The following is a 20,810-nucleotide window of genomic DNA, read 5'->3' as shown; positions in this document are numbered from 1 at the left end:
CCACTCCTGGCCCTCTTCCCCCCTACCTCCTCCACTAGGTGGACACTGAAATTTTTGTTAGCCATGTTTTAAAAGTATACCATTCTTTGGCTACATTCTCATGGTCCATTCTTTGCTTTCCACGGCTCATTTACTCTTGGGTGGAGGGCCACATTCCTTGCCCCTAAAATTTCCACCCCTAGTATTTTACGGTTGTTTATGTTTTTGCACGCTGGCTAACATCTCCCCTAGAATTTCTACTTGTTCTACTAATCAAGGGGCTCATGGAAGCCTTGTTCAGTTCATGAATCCAACTATGCTCTACCTCAAGATTGACACAGAAATTTAAATAAAGAGTATGTCTCTGCTAGAGTTAAACAAACACGGAACCAGGTACCTTGTACTTGTCTGTCAAACTTGTGTTATATAAGCTCCTCTGGCTGGCTAAAACACAGACCTTTGCACCCGGACCTATCCACACCTAACAACGTTTGTCCTGAGAACTCAGTTGGACATTGTAAGAACTAGTCACAACTGGGTCTTATAGTTACATTCTTCTCGGGTAAACCTCCTCCAACACACATGTGTGAAAACCATATTCTTACGTAAAGGTAGACAATGAACTGTTTTCTTTTTTCGGAGTTTCACCTTAAGCACCTCAAGCCAGTTATGCTAATAATAAAATAATAATAATAATAGCCCCCAGTTAACCAGGACTGGCCTTAAAACACAGGCTCAGATTTTTACAGATCTTGATTTGGGGTGGGCGTGGTGGTGCACGTCTTCAATCCCAGCGCTCCAGCGATCTCTGTGAGTTCTGAGGCCAGCTTGGTCTACAGAGTGGTTTCCAGGTCAGCCAGGACCACCAAATGAGACCGTCTCAAAACAAAACAAAAACCACAAACAAAAACAAAGCTCCTTAGCTGCCTTTATTTTCACACACAGCCACAAACTTGCACAACGCCGCCGGGTCCAATGTCCAATCCCGGGACTGAAATCAATGACTAAACATCTGCGGATACGAAGGGTGGGAACGCCAGAGCACAGGAACCTAGGTAGCCGCCGTCAGCCCAGCCCCGGTGGCAGCCCCTCTCCCTCGGCACCCTGCAGCTAACCCCGCCCCTCCCGAGGCTCCGCCCCGATGCCGACGTCAGTTGTTATGTCTTGACTCGGGCCCGGGCCGCAGCGGGTCCAGTGCTCCGGGGGCGGCGGCTGCGGCCTGTGCAGGGGCCGGAGGGCGGCCGCGGTTGGCGCGGCGTATCCGCTTGAGGTGGGCGCTGCGCAGCGACGCAGCTGACAGGAAGCCGCCCGGGAGAGCCGCGTCCGGGCCTAGCGTTATTTGCTTTTATTTATCTATCTATCTATTTATTTATTCCCCCTCCCCCTTCACGACAGTCGCTCGCTCTCTGGAGCCTCCTCTGCAGGAGCCGCCGCGACGCCCCCTCGCGGGCCACGGGCCTAAGAGGCGCCGCCTGGGAACCCGGAGCTCTGACGGGCCTGGGCGGCCGCCGGGGCCTGAAGCCTGGGCGTTCGGCGCGCCACTGCGGCGGCCGCTCCTCCCCGCTCTGGGCGCGCCGGGCCCGGGCCTGGCCTAGCCGAGCGCCGCGCCCTCCCGACCGGGGCCACGCAGCCCGGTCCCAACCGCCCTCCGCCCGCCCGCTGTCTCTCGGAGCCGCCGCCGGCTCGGGCCCGGCCGCCGGGGTCACCCCTGGTAGGCTCTTGCCCGCTCCCAGCCGTCCGCTGCTCGATGGGTGGGGTGCTTTTGAGCGTCCCCCCAGCCCCTTTTCTCAGCTCTTGACCGCAAGGACAGCGCCCGTGCCCTGCCGGTCCCCTCAGCCGCACGCACGCCGCCGTCCACCTGCCTCCCCGCGGGGATGGCCCGCCGGTGACCGCCACCGCCACGCGCCCGAGCTGCCCTCGTCCAGGCTGCGCTGCGTCGCCCCGCGCTCGACCCCCTCCCCTGTCCACGGCGTCCCGGCTCCCGGCGACGCCAAGAGGGCGAAGATGTGGCTGAAGCTGTTTTTCTTGCTCCTGTATTTCCTGGTTCTGTTCGTCCTGGCCAGGTTTTTTGAGGCCATTGTGTGGTATGAGACCGGCATCTTTGCTACCCAGCTGGTGGATCCAGTGGCATTGAGCTTCAAGAAGCTGAAGACCATTCTAGAGTGTCGAGGTTTGGGCTACTCCGGGTTGCCCGAGAAGAAAGATGTTCGGGAGCTGGTGGAGAAGTCAGGCAAGTGCCGGGCTCCCCGAGGTCGCCTCCACTGTCCTGGCTCTCCCACCCCCCACCCCCTCCGAATGACTGTCCAGGTCTTCTTTGACCCCTCCCGAGAGCTGTCCAGGTCTTCTTTGACCACGTTTTCTACGAATATGTAAATCCGGGTTTTGAAAAGGGGGCCTACTAGGTGTATTGGTGTGTTTGTAAGGTTCTTTGGAAATGACAGTTTGAAAATGTAGCTTGTAAAAAAAAGTGTTAAATTGATTTATTCCAGGATTCAAGAACGTCAGTTGAAATTGATTAAAATATAGGGCAAAGAAAAACTCCAAAATGTAGCTGTATATAGCAGCATCTGCCTCCATAGTAAAAACAAGCTACCGGGAGGGTAAAACATCATTAAAATAATAACAAAGAGGCACGTGGACCTAAGATTTGCATGTAAATGATGTGTTGGCTAAGGTGTGCAAGGTGCAGATTTTCTCTTTATGCTTTAAATGAAGTGAATATTTTATGTGACTGCCGGCCTTCTTTGGAGTTCATATTTTCTTGCAGGATTGCAATTTTTATTTTTGAATTTTGAATGTATACCTTTCTTGTCATGTGTCACAGGCATCCCTGCCGTCATGTAATGGGTTGAGGAAGAGAACTGATAAAAACGCTGAAAGAATATTTAATACCTTAACAAATATATTTCCATTAGTCATCAATTTGGGGTTTAGGATTGGGTAGGGAAATACAGTTAATTTGATTCACTGCTGTACAAAGAAAAATGCCTCTTTGTTTAGGTGGTAATCCTGAGAGAGGCATGTAAGTTGAGAGAGGCATTCTGAGTTGCTGTAGGAAGCGTTTGAAACTGCGATTATCTTTTTCGTCGTTTCAAGAGTATCTGTCAGCTGGGCCTTTTACAAGATAATTTTTTTTCCTTATTTAGTACTGTCTAGACCTATAGTGTGATAGGCAAGAATGCAAACTACAGCAGGCCAACACTTGTGGATTATAGCATAAGAGTTACAGGACTCAGCTCACGGACGGGGTAGAGGGAAGGAATCCTTTCCATAAGGGCCGCATTTTCCAACTTGTGTATTAGTATAGCAGTATTCGCTGCCTCTGTGCCGCCATTGGTTGTTGGGGGAGGGAAGTGGGTTGGCTAAAGTAAAAATTATCTCATAGAGTTATTTGAGCACACTTTTCCCCCTTTGAGCTTTATGTTAGGTATTTGCTGCCTTTTGAACTTGTAATTGTCATATGGAATGTACAAGGAATCTACATATAGCCTGAAGAATAGACAGCTGAAGTCTGATCCAGATCACACGTGTTACAGCATAACTACAAAAAGTCTTGGAATGGCGATTCACCTGTAAACCCAAATGTTTGTTGTAGATGGCTTTGCTTCTGGAGTGGAATGGGGTTACTGACTCACTATGTAATATTTACGGCAAAAGTTAAATAATGTGACGTGAGTGGTTTGGTTTTTATATTTTATGATACAGGATCCAAGTTTACACTGTAAACTTGTATATGAATGTGGGGTTTGTTCTGATAGGTAAATATTCTATCTCCCACTCACATAAAAACCTTGTTGCTATTTTAGGCAGGCTGATGGCAAGTTCTGTCAACCTACTTCTAAATCTTTTGAGTCAGAACACACAAACCAGGCTGTTGAAAAATGCAGGCTTATATAAAATTACATGATTACTAGTTTGATTTTTTTCTGGATTGGTATAATTTGGTAATTTATTAACAGGCTATATGATGACCCCATTAGAGAGAGTATAAACTGTACTATAAGAGATAGGTTTTGTGTCTTCACTTTTTGCTGATGAATGAATCTTGTATTCAGGTGCTATTCTTTTTTCCCATAGAATGAGCATATTATAATATGGCTATTTATGATATAAAATGAAATTAATCATTGAAGTTGGGAACATGGGATTTTTTTAAATCTTACCAAGTTTTTTGTTTTCTTCAGGTGACCTGATGGAGGGTGAACTCTATTCTGCTCTTAAGGAAGAAGAGGCATCTGAGTCAGTTTCTAGTACCAATTTCAGTGGTGAAATGCACTTCTATGAGCTTGTGGAAGACACAAAAGATGGCATCTGGCTTGTTCAGGTAGAAAGAGCAATAATACTTGAGCACCAAATTTCTACTAACTAGTATTTACCACTGACTGACACTTCTGTTGTGTCATGCTTCCTAGGCAAAACTCAGTTCTCTTAGGGTTTTTCAAACCATAATAATGAAAACGAGGGCAGGAGGTGCAGCTCATTTGGTAGCACACTACTGTGTGTGATGCCCTGCCTGATACCACTTAGACCAGGTGTGCTGGTACACACGTGAGAAGCCAGCCAGCGTGCAGGAGGTGGAAGCAGGAGACCCAGAAGTTCAAGGTCTTCCTCAGCTGTTTAGTGAAATCAAGGCCTCGTATTCAAGAATACGTGAGACCCTATTTTTGAAAAACAGTAAAAATTCAAGAGTGGAATAGGAAAGAGTGGAGAAAGGGAATTGTTTTGAGAACCAGTAAAAAGAAATGTATAGAAACACGTGTTCCTTTTTTTAAAAAAAAAATTTAAATGATTTATTTATTTAGTTTTTCTAGACAGGATTTCTCTCTGTAGCTTTGGAACCTGTCCTGGAACTTGCTCTTGTAGACCAGGCTGGCCTCCAATCCACAGAGATCTGCCTGTCTCTGCCTCCCAAGTGCTGGGATTAAAGATATGCGCCACTGCCACCTGGCTATTTATTTTTATTTTATGTGCATTGGTGGTTTGCCTGCATGTCTTGTGAGGGTGTCAGATCCCCTGGAACTGGAACTACAGACAGTTGTGAGTTGCCATGTGGGTACTGGGAATTGAATCCAGGACCTCTGGAAGAGCCGCCACTGCTCTTAACTGCCGAACCATTTCTCCAGTTCCTTTTATTTAAAAGTGTGCACTATTTTTTAATGATCTTTAACTCTAGTTTTGAGTTTATTAGTCCATAGTATTTTAATATGTAAGGGAAGAACACAAAGGCAAATAAATCTGTGCATTAGCAAAGTAACCCACTTTGAATGGCAGCTCTGCTAACCAGCCCTGAATCAACAGCTCAGCTAAGTAGACAACTTGAATGTACTGGGGAGCTGGGGAGCATGCATTATTTTGTTTATGATGATGATATCAAGACTGTGAGATTTGATTAGTATATTAGAAATTTCAAGTTGTAAAGGGCTTTAAAAATTATCTTTTATGCTTTTCATGGCATGGTTTAGGATAACTGGATGCACATTAATGTAACCATGTAAATAGAATAATTATGTGATATTGAGCATGTAATGTTATCCTAAATGTTGCTTAGAAGAAAGCACCGTTTGATTTTTAAAATCTGCATTCACTTAGAGTAACACAACAAGTAGACTAGAGGCCTGAATGTGGCGTGAATGAAGAACGTAGTGTGGATGCTGAGACTCACAAGTCCTAGCCGGCTAACCCTTTCTGAAGCACTGAGATGGGACGTGGTTTCTTCAAGTCCTGGGACTTGAACTAGACTCAGATCTCAGATCCTCTGATTTTTTTTCTCTTTTCAGACTGGATTTTATTTAGCCACCGACAGTTCATAGAAATCCCTCCCTTCTTCAGTGCATTTGAGCTTTCACTTTGCTGTTGACAAATTCTGATTTAGGGTATGAAAATGAAATTAGCTTCTTCATATTGCTTTCTGAGAACAAAGACTGCAAGGTTTATTTAAAATAAGGTTTGAATTCCAAAACCTTAATTGGTGGCCCAGTGTTGTCATTGGCTTGCAGTATGATTGGAAATAGCTAGGTTTTCTCTGTGTCTGGCCTCAAGTACATAGGCATTTAAAGAGGATGGAATGACGCTGCCATCCAGTGCACCGAAAAGGTGAGCTTTGGTAATTGTGGAGATTTCTCTGGAAGCCCCGGCCTTCCCTGTATAGTACATTCCTACTGCACTGACTTTTTCCTTCTCATAATCAGCAGAGGTGGAGCCTGAGAGGGTCCCTTCACTGTGCAGTCAATTCTGGTTCACTTCTGTCTTACTTCATTAACTTAAGAAATACGATGAAAGAGTTGAGAACATAGCTCAGTGGTAGAACATGTGCTTAGCATGCAGGAAGCCCTGGATGTGATGTCCAATATTGAAAGAAAAAAAATCATCCATCTCTTTAAAGCTTTATTCTATTTCTTCCCCAGTACTTATTCCTAACAGGTCAAGGAAGATTTATCAGTTTTGATAATTTTAGATCTTTTAACAAAATAGAATTGAATAGCCAGTCCCATCACTGTGTATTTATGGCCTAAATGCTTATCACTCACATGAATTGATTCTCTGCAAATGAATGGGGAAGAAGGCACTATACACTTATGGAACTCAGAAGAGTCATGACAGGGGCCTAGGAATTGCTTTGAAATCCAGGATCCGCCTGTAAATCAAGGGAATATCTGATTGACTAGTTAGCAATCTATTCTTCACTTTTAAGTTACCTTTTTTTTTTAAAAAAAGATTTATTTTTATTTCGTATATATTGGTGTTTTGCCCCATTTATATCTGGGCACCATGTGCATGCCTGATGCTCACAGAGGCGAGAAGAGGGTGTCAGAGCCCCTGGAGCTAGTGTTACAGATGGTTGTTAGCTCCATGTGGTGCTGGGAATCAACACAGGTAGAGCAGCCATTACTCTTACCCACGGACCCGTTTTTCCAGCTCCAGTTATCTACTTTTTGATGTCTTACTGAAGATAAATATATATGGATTAAATTCCTTAGTATATGACAAAGTTAGCCCCTTTATTCAGTATAAATGGCTATGCAAGGCCCTGTTCTAGGACATGGAGATGCAGCAGGAAGATACCGAGGGCTATGCTCAGACAGCTCACATTCCAGCTGTGAGAATCAGACACCAAATAAATTAATATTTAATACAACACCAGTAAGTTGAAAGTTATAAAAAGGAAAAGAAACAGAATAATGAGGAATTTTTTTACAAGGTGGCCATTATAGCTTGTAGTCTCTGCCTTGCTTTCTCCCAAAGTGTTTTAAAGGCATATTCACAGTTGAAAAGCACCTCCTAAGAACAATGGGATGTGTTTATATGGATTCTTTATAAAGAAACAGGGCAATAGGACACAGTTCTCCAACAGTCAAATCAAAGTTTGCACTGATTTCCAGTGTCTGACTTGTGTTCGTTGTGGCCAGTGACTGACGTCTGTCAGATGGCTCATCTGGTCTGTTAGGACAGCTGAGACCTGCCTTTGGCCCTGGGAGCTGACCTGCTAAGCTTATTGGCTGGGCACCTCCTGTTAGCTTCATAGTTATTTTTGGGTTTTGATTTCTTTAGTGTTTTAAACTATACTTAAAAAATTTAAAGTATCTTCTGGGAAGAGAAAGAAAATGTTCTCTTGGTCGGTTGTCGTTCTTCTGCCAGATCGTATTAATCCAGTGTTTTCAAAGGACAGCTTTCAGGAACGCTTTTTCTACAGCTTGAATTGCGGTTCTTTTCTACTTCTGTCTGTTTTGAGGCAGGTTCTCACTTTGTAGTCCAAGCATTAGCAGTCTTCCTGCCTCATCTTTCTGAGTGCTGGATTATAGGTGTCAGCTATCATGTTAGTCTCCGTGTTAGGTATTGTAAAAGATGCTTATGTTTGTGTGTTAGTTCTTTTCCTTTTTTAATGAGGAGTGTTTTCATAGACTGTACTGCATTGACCCTGGCCACTTCTGTCTTCAGCTTGTTGAGCTCAATTCCATGTGCTTCCTCAATCCTCTTGCGTGTGTGGAGACTGGAACTGTATTGCTTTTCCTGTTGCCGGGCCAGGATACCTGGTGGCAGCAGTGTAGGAAGGAAAGGTCTAGCTGGGCTCCCCGTGTGAGGATCTATCCATCATGGGGGAAAGCATGGCAGCAGCAGTGTGGGAGGGAATGCCCACTGTGTGATCACAAAGGACAGCTTTGCAGAGTTGATTCTCCCTTCTTTTACGTGGATCTGGCAATCAAACCAAGGTCACCAGGCTTGCCAGACAAATGCTTTACCCACTAAGCCATTTGATCCCGTCTTCTCCCACTTTTTAAAATTGCATCTATCTTTTGTGGTGAGAAGCACTTACTGAGATCGAGGGCAATTTGTAGGAGTTGGTTCTCTCCTTCCACCAACCATCACAAGAACTAATTTTCATTTTTAAATGTAGCAAAATCTATGTGACATCTTTACCAATAATATGTACTGTGTAATGCGCACAGAATCAAGTCCTTTCTTTGTGGCACAGTTGGTACAAAGTTACAATTTCCTGCTTTGTCCCTAACCTAAATTCCTGTCTCTCATTAGCCATTTATTTCCCAATTTTGTGGATTCTTTGATTCTACAACTAGCTAGTCTTCTTGGCACCAAAATTAGAAGATGATTATTTTGTTTCAAAATGTTGCTGGTCAGAGACACAAATGGCAAAGGCTTTTGAATGGAAGAGTTACATAGTGAGTGGCTTTTATGGAGTTGTTCTCTAACATTTTTATTTCTTTGTTTTGACTTTTGTCATGATTCAAAAAGGGATATGGCTGCTTGTTCCCTATTGGATGTCCCACTTAATGAGCTTAAAGTCGTTGAAGCTGCACAGCAGTGAAAAAATTCTTTGTGACTTAAAGAACTGGAAAGCTTTGGACATTATTTACTGAAGTATTATGTTAATGCATTTCTGTTTGGCTGGAACCTGATTTTAAACTTGTTTATCTTTGCTCTTAGATAAGAGTTTTGTTTAGGGCATTTCTAATTTATTCATCCTTTTATTGGGCTACTACAGAGCAAAACATAAGCATAAGCATAATATAAGCAAGCCACTTGTGTTTTATGTTGGTGAAAAAGTTTGTCTTTACCCATAATTTAAACCAATGAGAATAGTACACTTGATTTTAGCCAGAAATTAGAGAAATGGTAACAGGGCGAATACTTAAAAATTAGTTAATTAACATGCTATTCAGTTTCAGCTTTTGTCCATCACTGACCCTTCTTTAAAGCTAATGTATGCAAAACTTTCAGTTGACTAACATAACTGTATAGGATTTTAGCAAAGTAATTTCTAATTGTATAGCTGTAGTGACAGAGTTATATAAAATGATTTCATTAAAAGCTTAGATGACTTACATTTTTGTACTGCTCTCTCAGTTGGGGATCCTTAAACACTTCCAGAGCAGATGCTAGAACAGATTGCTGAGTAAATAAGGCCCCAGGGTTGAACATTGTCATGTAGCTTGTCAGCTGTGTTCCCAACTCACCTCCTTCCCTCCTGCTTTCCCTGCCAGAGCCTAGATGTGTCCGGGAACAGCCCTCTCTCACTCCTAACACAAGAATGCTTGTCATGAGTCCACACGGTACTTCCACAGTAAGCAACTGGGTCTTCTCTCAAAGCTGCCCGGAGACTTAGAGCTGTGCTACATTGACAGAAGCAAGCTCTCAGCTCCTTGGAGTGATGTTGTTGCCAACACAGGCTTAAAGTGCCTCGGTTATTTTATAGCTTTAGTCAAGAAATGGAAAAATGTTCGGGAAAGAGAGTTATTTTAAAAGGGGGAGAAAAGGAGGAACAGAGAAAAAGGGGAGTGCAAAATCCAGAGAGTAAGAGAGAACACAAAGAAGAAGAGAGTATACTCTAGACTCACAGAGACCTACCTATCTGTCTCCTGAGAAATCTGAAAATTACATTCCGGGGTCAAGAGAACTACTATTCACTCTTGAGAAGTGTAAGGAAATAAAATAACACTTGCCTTTGGCTGGGTATGCAACTGAGTGGTGGAATATTTGCCTGGTATGTCCTTAGTGTCCTATGTTCCACCTCCTGAACCCCACCACAAACACACAAAAGGAATCAGGAAGTAGGCATACTATGCCTGACTGCCCTGATTTACCAGGTAAACCTTTGCATATAGCTTTGGACCAGAGCAAAGGTAAATATTAAATATCATCTTAGGTAATGTGATTAACCTGAACCTCCCTAAAATGCCCATGTCCTCAGTCATCTAAGAATGGGTGAACTCATCTCTCCCTCAGTAAGACCATCTATTTTCATTAAAAACACTATCAAACCATTTGCTTAATTCTCTAATCTGTATGTGTTTTGAGTATCAAATGTATGTTATATAATGTTACATTTACATGTACATTTCCATAGGGTTAGAACGGCAGTGTCCATGACATTGTAGAGGTACTGGAGTGATCTGGTAGCACAGAAAGGAGACTTTCAGGGCTGGAGAGATGGCTCAGAGGTTAAGAGCACTGCCTGCTCTTCCAAAGGTCCTGAGTTCAATTTCTAGCAACCACGTGGTGGCTCACAACCATCCGTAATGGGGTCTGGTGCCCTCTTCTGGCCTGCAGGCGTAACACAGACAAAATATTGTATACATAATAAATAAATAAATAAATAAATAAATAAATAAATAAATAAATAAATAAATATTAAGAAAGAAAAAGAAAGGAGACGTCCATTTTCACTTCATGTGCCCCCAGCCTGTGATGCCCCTGACACTTTAGACTTCCCAGGAGAAAGGCCACATTTTAGGTAGCTGTACCACCCCTTGCCTCTCCCAGGGAGTTGACTGCTGGTACTCAGTTCAAACATATGTCTGGAGTTTCACTTCCTAGAGGATTTTTGATTATGGAATTGGTTCTTCCTGCCAGAAAGATTAGAGGTCCCAGAGTATTGTGTTGTAATATTAAATTGAGTAGTGTTAGTAAAGATGGCATTTATAAAAACAGCTTAGGCCTATATATATGCTGTACTTAAATTTAAGATGTCTCATAAAAATTTTAGATTTTTTTGGTTTTCCAATTAATTGTATTTTCTTTTATATTTAAAAATTTTTATTGCTATCTTCAGTGAGACTCTGCCTCCATTAAGTCAGGAAGATCAAAGGATAAAGAGAAGAGATACTAACTACTAAAGTGACATAAATAGAGAAGCTATTAACGTTTTGAAAGTCAATTTAGATTTTTTTTCCTTTCTTTAGAAAATAATCTCTTTCTCTGAGACCTAGTTGTGTTTGAGGAGTGTTCACACAGTTGTAGAAGCTTATGATTGTCAAATCCATCATGACTGTTCCTTTTCCTAGAGCCTTTCAAAGTTGCTGAGGGAAAGTCCTAAGAGTAGCATTGATCTAGTCAAAGCATAGTTAAATGGAAAACATGTTTGATTCTTGGCTATAAAAGTAAACTTGGAAAAATGTGAAGTTTGAACTGGTTAAGTCCACATATGATAATTTTTGTAAGCTTTATTTGTTTTTTTAAAACATTATTTTCAAGGAGAAATTGATTTCAGGGCCATTTTCTGTCTGTGTAACATAATCCTAGAGACTAGGTCACGTGGTAGAGAATATGGCTAGATTTTTCAAAAGCTTTTGACTCCTATTACTCCTAGAGCTTGGGGTTTAGCACCCTGCACTTGTGTATCTTTTCTAGTTGGACAGTTTTAGCTCTGTAAGTGAGAGCCAGTAAGGTGGCTCAGCAGGTAAAGGTGCTTGCTGCACAAGCCTGCTGACCTGAGTTCCGTCCTCAGGACCAACACAGTAGGAGAGAAGTGACTGCCGAGAGCTGTGCTCTGCTCTCCACACGGGTGCTGCAGCACTCACGCTGTATACACTAATAACAGTAAATTAAAGTTTAAAGGGAATTGTAGTAACAATGAAGTAATTCAGTTAAGCCAGAACTAGAAAGAGGATTTTTGCTGTAGATATGAATGATTGGGTTTAGATAATTAAATTTCACTTTTTCCCCCTTTCTTTCTCTTTTGGGAAATAGGTCATAGCAAATGACAGAAGTCCTTTGGTGGGTAAAATCCACTGGGAGAAAGTGGTAAAAAAGGTGTCAAGATTTGGAATACGAACAGGCACTTTTAACTGTTCTAGTGATCCCAGGTAAGTGGATTGGAATCTTTCTTGCTTAATAAAGGCAATACTACCAGAAACCCACCTGAACAGAAAACTAATTTTATGTTTAGTGTACAGCTAGTTACTAAGATGTCTGTAGTTTTGCATAAGCTGCTGTTTGTTGACTTTCTGAGCGATCCCTTAAAATGGTCTGTAGTCCTTTTGTTTCAGTGTTCTCCTGCAGAGAGACGGTGTGGGTGACATCATTGTTCTCATCTGCAGCTCAGACTGACTTTGAACTCACTGTAGCCCTTCCTCAGTCAAGGGCTGGGATTGCAGGCATACACTAACACCATCGTACTTCTGACCTTGAGTTGCATATCTGACCTTGAGTTTGCATTTCCTTAGTCACTTTCCTTCTCTTCTACAATTGTCCCTAGGCATGTCCTTCTCCCTAATGTCAAAATCAGACTTAGCATTCTATTTAATCAAACATATACTTTCTAACTTTTCTACCCTTCACTGTTTTCTTTTTCTTCACATTTTCTTAGATGAGGTGGTTTGGTTTGACATCATCTTCAATATTCAGTGTATTATTACATTCATTTTTGTCCTGTTATTCCATTTTTTAAATTTAAAAAATTTAGATTATATATGTCTGTATAGAGGAACATATGTGGGTATAGAGGAACGTGTGTGTGTGTGTAGAGGAACATGTATGAGTGCAGGTGCTGTTGGAGTTCAAAAGATGGTGTAGGATCTCCTGAATCTGAAGTAATAGACAGCTGTGGGCCACACTGTGTGGGCACTGGTAAAAAAAAAAAAAATCAAAATTTTTTTACATAGCCAAAAGAAGTGACTAATAAGTTGGGCAAAGTGGTATGTGTCTGTATTCCCAGTGGGAGAAACAGGAGAATCTCAAGTTCTAAACCAACCTGTGTAGTGAAATACTGTTGCAAAACAACAACAACAAAATTGAAGAATGTTTTTGTGGTAGTATCAGTGAATTTATTCTGACCTTTAAAATGTTCTTTTTGAATTGGATGTAAAGGGTTTTATGCTGATACATGGTAATATAAGATTCTTAAAACAATATATGCATATAGTCTGGTCTTCATTTGGATACCTTTAGATTAGTATTTAGAAAAATGAATATTAGTAACCTAGTATTTATAAGTGTTAGAAATTATTATCCAAACTTGGAAAACATGATTTAATTTTAAAGTTGTGACACAGGGAATATTATTCTGTTGGGTACTCTTAAGTTCTCTTCAGAATACAAAACTTAAAAATATGAGTTCTGAACTGAAAAGAAAATATAAAAGGAAGAAATGAATCAACTAAAACCTTGCCTGTTCTACAAAGAAAGACTCTGTGTCATAAAGATTATCATTTGATATATGACACAAATCAGAAATGAATGTAGTTATAGGAGAAAAGATAAAAATAATGACCAAGAGTAGAGATGTGGGACTGGAGAGATGGTTCGGTAGTTAACATTTTTCTGCTCTTGCAGAGGACCTGGAGTCGGTTCCCAGCACCTAGATAGCTTACAGCTATCTGTCTCTAGTGCCAGGGGCTCTGATATATTGTGCACACATGATACACATAAACTCTCTCTGTCTCTCTCTCTCTCTCTCTCTCTCTCTCTCTCACACACACACACACACACACACACACACACACACATAAAAATAAAGGCAGATTGTAATGAACAGAAATGTGTCATCACAAGTATCTTGCATTGAAAACCCCTTAGGTAATATCTGAAGGAGGCCGTCATCTACCTGCATTTTACCTACTGTGCTTTTGGCAAGGGCAAAAACAGATTCTTACCATTGAACTATTTTACAATGGATAAATATATAGTTAAGGGGTATAAATACTTCTAAGGCAGGTTGTTTTTCAAACTATTTCATGTTAATGGAATCTGCATTGTAAGGGAGTGAACCAAGGAATAGGAAGCTGAGAGTCAGAATCTGTGATTCAGAGTTACTGAGATTGCTTCCCAGAGTCCTCAGCGACCTGCTTTTTGAAAGCCAACATAGCATCTTCATTTATCTTTCATTAGACCACAGTGTTCCTAAGATTAATTAGTCATTTTACCATTATAGAGCATAGGCCACACAACTAGACTTTCCTCTCTGATCCTATGAATGTGTAACATGCTCATTTAGCCCTAATAAATATGAACGTGTGCTTAGTAAATAAAATGAGCATCTGTGACTTTTGTCAGTTTTCTGAGTAGCAACATAAGAAACCAAGTGGAACCTGTTTTTAAGTCTAATGAAGCATAGCCACATGGTAGATTTTTTTAAAAATCCTTTATTAAGATAAATTTTGTGTATCATAAAATTCCACATGGCAAGTTTGGAGCAAGGAAGGTGTTATTTAAAAAAGGAGGAGGAGGAAAATGTTTCCAGTTATCATCTATCCACAGTCATGCAGCAGCTGTTTCCTCTTTAGTACTTCTCATCACCTAGTTTTCAGAAGGGACAAACGTCCTAACAAGAACTTGTTGGGTACCAAAAGGAGTCGAGTCCCCTGCATCTACAGAAAACTTAACTTAAGTGCTGATTGCAGTTATGCTCTTCTGCGGTCATTCCACTGGTAGACGAGGCTCTTTCTTGGGCCACATCTCTTTGTCTGTATACTGTCTTTGCTTCTTAAATGTTAAACCTTTTCTTCAAGTCTTCATTAAAGAGAGAAGAAAGTTACCTGTGGAACTTGGAGTAATTCTTTTGGATTGGCTTATGGAAAGATCAGTCACTCTGTAGTCGATAGTGCTGTTGCTCTGTGGGCATCAGGCCGTGTGGTAGTACTTACAAGAAATCGCAAGGCGGGGTTTCTTTCTACACCACCTCAGGCACCCAGCTTGTAGGAGCATTCACCTTCTCTGTCTCTACTTAATGTCCAACCATCTTTCAAGCTTATTTCATTTCCCAAACCTTTCTTGAGATCTTCCCATGCTCAAACCCCTGCTAATATCCCTTTTCTTTGATCTTTCATATTGGTTTTGCATCCTTTACAGGATTTTTTAAATTCTATATGAACAGAAATTACTTTCCATTATCTTTGGTTCTTAACTATGTAATGAGTAGCACATAAGAGATGCTAAGTATTTACTGATTCCTCTATTTTGTACAACCTTTTCCTAGAAAGATATTCAGAGCAGACTATAGTAAACTAGCTTGTTCTGACACAATTACCAAGTATTGGTCTCTCTGGTTATTTGAAGGTTATCTGAGAAGAGGGTAAAAGGGGACTTTTCAGGCCCTAAAGAAACTGTTAGGATGTAAGTTGTGTAGTAGCCCAGCTGTTGACTACAGTTTACTCTCTTACAGGTACTGCAGGAGAAGAGGCTGGGTTCGTTCCACCCTCATTATGTCTGTCCCACAGACAAGTACATCTAAAGGAAAAGTCATGCTTAAAGAGTATAGTGGACGCAAGATTGAAGTAGAACACATTTTTAAGTGGATAACTGCCCATGCAGCTTCTCGAATCAAAACTATATATAGCGTTGAACATTTGAAAGAAGAATGGAATAAAAGTGATCAGTACTGGATAAAAATATACCTATTTGCAAAGCTTGACCAACCACCAGCTTTCTTCTCTGCATTAAGTATAAAATTTACTGGAAGAGTTGAGTTTATTTTTGTTAATGTGGAAAATTGGGACAACAAAAGTTATATGACAGATATTGGTGTTTATAACATGCCATCATACATTCTTAGAACTCCTGAAGGAATTTACAGATACGGTAACCACACAGGTGAATTTATATCCCTCCAGGCCATGGATTCATTTTTGCGCTCATTACAACCTGAAGTAAATGATCTGTTTGTTTTGAGTTTGGTTCTAGTTAATCTTATGGCTTGGATGGACTTATTTATTACACAAGGAGCAACCATCAAGCGGTTTGTGGTTCTCATAAGCACTTTAGGGACATACAATTCCCTATTAATTATTTCCTGGCTACCTGTGTTGGGCTTTCTACAGCTCCCTTACTTAGATAGCTTTTATGAATATAGCTTAAGATTATTGCGATACTCTAATACAACCACACTGGCTTCATGGGTAAGGGCAGACTGGATGTTTTACTCTTCACACCCAGCCCTGTTTCTCAGTACATACCTTGGACATGGTTTGCTAATTGATTACTTTGAGAAGAAGAGACGGCGCAGCAACAATGATGAAGTTAATGCGAATAATTTGGAATGGTTATCAAGTCTGTGGGACTGGTACACCAGCTACCTCTTCCACCCGATTGCTTCTCTTCAGAACTTTCCTGTAGACTCTGACTGGGACGAAGACCCTGACTTATTCTTGGAACGGTTAGCTTTCCCTGACCTTTGGCTTCACCCTCTGATACCAACTGATTATATTAAAAACTTACCAATGTGGCGGTTTAAATGTCTTGGGGTACAGTCTGAAGAAGAAATGTCAGAGAGTTCTCAGGACACTGAACATGACTCAGATAGTGACAACATGGACACTTTTAGTAGTAAGAATGTATTTGAAGATAAACAAAGCATGGTTCACAGTTCTCCAGGAAGAGCAAGCCACTGTGATGCTGGGGCTTGTTCATGTGCCAATAAATATTGTCAGACCAGCCCGTGTGAAAGGAAGGGGAGGTCATATGGATCACATGACACTAATGAAGATATGGAACCGGACTGGTTAACTTGGCCTGCTGGTACACTTCACTGTACTGAATGTGTTGTTTGCCTTGAGAATTTTGAAAATGGATGTTTGCTAATGGGGTTACCTTGTGGTCATGTATTTCATCAGAATTGCATTGTTATGTGGTTGGCTGGGGGCCGACACTGTTGCCCTGTTTGCCGTTGGCCTTCGTATAAGAAAAAGCAGCCATATGCACAACAGTTGTTGTCAAATGATGTCCCATCGTAATCATGTGCAATTTGTCTTTAATAAGCTTTGAGTATCTTACAGCTTGCCTTTTTAATGTTAGTCACAAGTTTTGTGGTTTGAAGTTTAGTTTAATGTTAGTGCAGTGACAGGAAGTACACATTATGCTGATGTGGATGGCAGAGTTGATCTGGTTACCTGTGTGTCAGTTGAATGCATACTAAACTGTAAAAATTTATTTCCAGCATTGGAAATTCAGAAGTTAATGTTTTTTGTAAGCACAAAAGAAGTATAGTAGAAATTTATCCTAGGAAGACTTTACAAGGCAGAGTCAAATCTAGTGGGACTGAGATGGTTTCTTATTCTAAATGTTTTCTCCCTTTTTACAATCTTTGTCCAGCACCTCTTGGTTAAATAATGTATGCTCTGAGACATGAAATTAAAGCAGATCTATGAAATAAATTATTTTAAAACCAGAAGGTTATAGGTTTTCCAGTGTTAAGCTGTGGTACGGCGACTGCTTTTGTCGTGTGTTGCTGGTGTGTTAGTTCCACGGGGAAGTGCAACAGTTTTGAGGAGACGGCAGGAATCCTGCCGCTGCCGCTGGCTGTGCGTAGTGGGTCCACCTCACCGCTAGACAGCTTTGACAGGAAAGCACGTCACAGGGGTTTAAATAAGTGTCACAATTTGTTATTTAGCATATCCATCTAAATAAAAGCAAGTATGGCTTATTAGTCATACGAGGACTACCTTGTATGTTTAACTGGCTTTTAAAACAGTTTCAGTGCTAGAGGAAAGCTGAGCTTATAGATAATATAATAAATATCCATTTCTCTTTAATGTCCCATATTTGTACTTTATTACATCTACTTTATCACTTTTTTATTACAATTTTAATATTTTTCTCCCCCCCCCGAACCTGTTGAAAATAAACTGAATCATCGTGCTGCTTTAGCCCTGATCTGTCACCGTATGTCCCCTATAAGTAAGGGCTTTCTCTGTAGTCACCACCTCACTGTCACACCCCTGAAATACAATACTGACTCAGTAACATCTGATACATGACCTTTGTTCCCTATGTCTTTTTTGTTTCATCTTTCTTGTGACTGTAGCGAAGAATCATTTATTGGGTTTGGTCTCCTCTCCTTTCATCCTGTCCTCTGGAGAAACTGCTGTCCTTTTGTTTTGTTGTTTTGTGTGGTGCTAAGACTTGAACTCAGGACCTCGGCATAATAGGCAAGTACCCTGAGCTGCACCTCAACCCTCTTTATTTTTTAATTTTGAGATAAGTCCCACTAGGTTTCCTGGGTTGCTCTCGAACTCAGTGTGGCTCAAAGAAGCCTTACACTCAATCTTCCTGCCTTGGCCTCTGGAGCAGCTAAGATTACAAGCTTGTCCCACAGGTCTGGCGCCCTTTCTGATACTGATATTGGAAAGGTACAAATGAACCGGTTGCACAGTGTTCCTCATTCTCTTTCGTGGTAGATATGAGTGTTGCCCATGTACACGTGAGGATGCATGCGGTACAGCTTTATTGTTGGTGATGCTAAATTTGTGTAAAGTGCTACCTGTCAAGTCTCCTTTGTGGGACTCTCTCTGTGGTTTAAGAAGCAACCTGTGAGTATACAGTCCTTGTTCTTGTCCTCGTCCCAGTTGCTTGAACAGCCAGTGACGATTCTCTGAACCAGTTACCAAACAGTTGCGATGTGGGCACTTTATAATTTCACCTTAATGCTACATTTATTAACTAGAGGTGTGTGTGTGTGTGAGAGAGAGAGAGAGAGACAGACAGACAGACAGACAGACAGACAGACAGACAGACAGAGATGGGGAGTGGAGAACAGAGAGAGCAAGACTTTCCATTTTTCTTCCATGTTTTGAATATCACTGAACTCAGGGTTTTTGTTTTCAGTGTACTAAAACCTCAGGTGGCCGGGCGGTGGTGGCACACGCCTTTAACCCCAGCACTCGGGAGGCAGAGGCAGGCCCCAGCACTCGGGAGGCAGAGGCAGGCGTATCTCTGTGAGTTCGAGGCCAGCCTGGTCTACAAGAGCTAGTTCCAGGACAGGAACCAAAAAGCTACGGAGAAACCCTGTCTCAAAAATCAAAAAAAAAAAAAAAAAAAAAAAAAAACTCAGGTGTTAGAAGAATGCTTAGTGGTTGCGCGCACCGGCTGCTCTTACAGGAGTCCTGGGTTCAGTTCCTAGCATCCATGTGGCAGTTCACCACTTCTCTCCGTAACTACTGTTTCAGGGGATTCAGTTCCTTTCTGCCTCTGCAGGCATTGAATGTAATGGCACACAAGCAAGGCCGCCCACACACATACTTAAAAAACATTTTTGGTGCTCAAACAATGTCCCTCTCTCCCCAGAAGTCCCGCCTATGCCTCCTGCCTAGCTATTGGCCATTCTGCTTTTTATTACACCAATGTACACTAATACATCGTCACAATAGGCACCTCTAAAATCCTTAGTTAACTTCAGTTCAAATGGTAAGAAAAAACCCTCATACTAAATTGCTCCCAGTACTAACATCTTTTTTATGATAAATTGTGCCTTACTTTCAAATACTAATAGAAAATAGATGCTTTCCCACTGTTTGTGGGATTATGTCATGATAAATCCACCATGAATTGAAAGAATCACAAGTAAAAATTGGATTTCCAAGTCTAAACTACCAACACAGTACACTGTAGAAGAATGTCAGTTGTCTCCCCTTCAAGACCCTTTGACTGGCAGTTCCAGCTCGATGCCCCATCCAGAATACCTTACTTTTCTAGGTTAGGAAATGCTCAAAATTTCAACTCATTTCTCTAAAGAGATAGACTTCTTTTTCATTGTCATAAAAATCAAGAAATCAAACATCATAAATAGGGATCTGGGGCCACAGCTCAGCCAGGAAAGTGCTTGCCTAGATAGAATTCATGAAGCCCTTAGTTGGTCCCCAGCATCATATAAATTGGGAATGGTGTAATCCCAGCACTCAGAGGTGGAGTCAGGAGCCTAGTGGCATCCTTAGTTACATAGCAAGTTCAAGGCTTGAGCAACATGAGAAGTCTGAAAAAAAATCAAGAGTAGGCAGCTACCTAGTAGTAAGACCTAGTAGCTATGGAATTTGTATTTCATAAATTTGAGAGTTTAAAGTAGCAGCAGCCAGTACTGTATGCTACTGAACAAAAGCTGCACTCATTTCTTGTAGAAGGGTTACACCATTGCTCACCTCTTTCTGCTCATACTCTAGTAGATGGCTCCAGCCTACCTGTTCCTCAAAGGCCCTTCCCGCATCGCCAGTTTTATACACAGCTACCTGCTGGACAGCTCCTCCTGGGTGTTGTTTGTTCTACCCAGGTCTTCCTGGGCATGTCAGGCAAGCACTCTGCCACTGAGCTCCATCCTCAGCCCTTGTTTTTTGGGGGAACAGGGTTTCATGGAGCTTGGGTTGACCTTGAATTCATAATCATCCTGTGTTCTACACTGCCATGCCCTGGCTCTGGATTCTTTCCATGAGCTATAGTGTTCAGTTGTCTTCTTCATCCCCAGTCACCCTCTTAAAGTTTCAATCTCAGTTAATGGAGATGGGGAAGAATGTGTGTGAGAGAGAAAAAATGTACATGAAAGTGTAGAAATGTTGAGACTAAATTTCTCCAGCTTTCCAGAGCACACCGTATTTTGGATACCATGGCTCTAGAACAGGTCTTTTAAATCTTTTTCATTCATGATCCCTTTCACCCAAGAAAATAACCTTGGATGTATAGGTATATAAAATAGCTGTACAAATCAGATGTTTACTGGCAATAAAATCATAAACTCATTTAAAAACAAACCTTTATTATGCATACAGCTTTACTGTTCACTAAAGAGGAAGGCAATTTTTCACACTAGTGAGATAGGTAGGTGTGCTTAGTTTTACATA

The 20,810-nt window shown here is 41.4% G+C and overlaps 1 protein-coding gene across 1 annotated transcript; it reads left to right on the top strand.

Annotated features, from left to right (window-relative positions):
- The first annotated feature begins 1,131 nt into the window (after positions 1-1,131).
- Rnf103 (ring finger protein 103) lies at positions 1,132-17,695 on the top strand. The gene is made up of 4 exons (XM_057788235.1): positions 1,132-2,209; positions 4,164-4,303; positions 11,962-12,077; positions 15,374-17,695. The coding sequence occupies exons 1-4, from the start codon at positions 1,984-1,986 to the stop codon at positions 16,938-16,940; spliced, it is 2,049 nt and encodes a 682-aa protein (XP_057644218.1). The 5' UTR covers positions 1,132-1,983; the 3' UTR covers positions 16,941-17,695.
- The last annotated feature ends 3,115 nt before the right edge of the window (positions 17,696-20,810 follow it).

Source organism: Chionomys nivalis, chromosome 1 (genome assembly GCF_950005125.1).
Source record: "Chionomys nivalis chromosome 1, mChiNiv1.1, whole genome shotgun sequence".
NCBI lineage: Eukaryota > Metazoa > Chordata > Mammalia > Rodentia > Cricetidae > Chionomys > Chionomys nivalis.
Note: the sequence above shows the minus strand (reverse complement) of the source record. Positions and strands in the feature narration are given on the sequence as shown.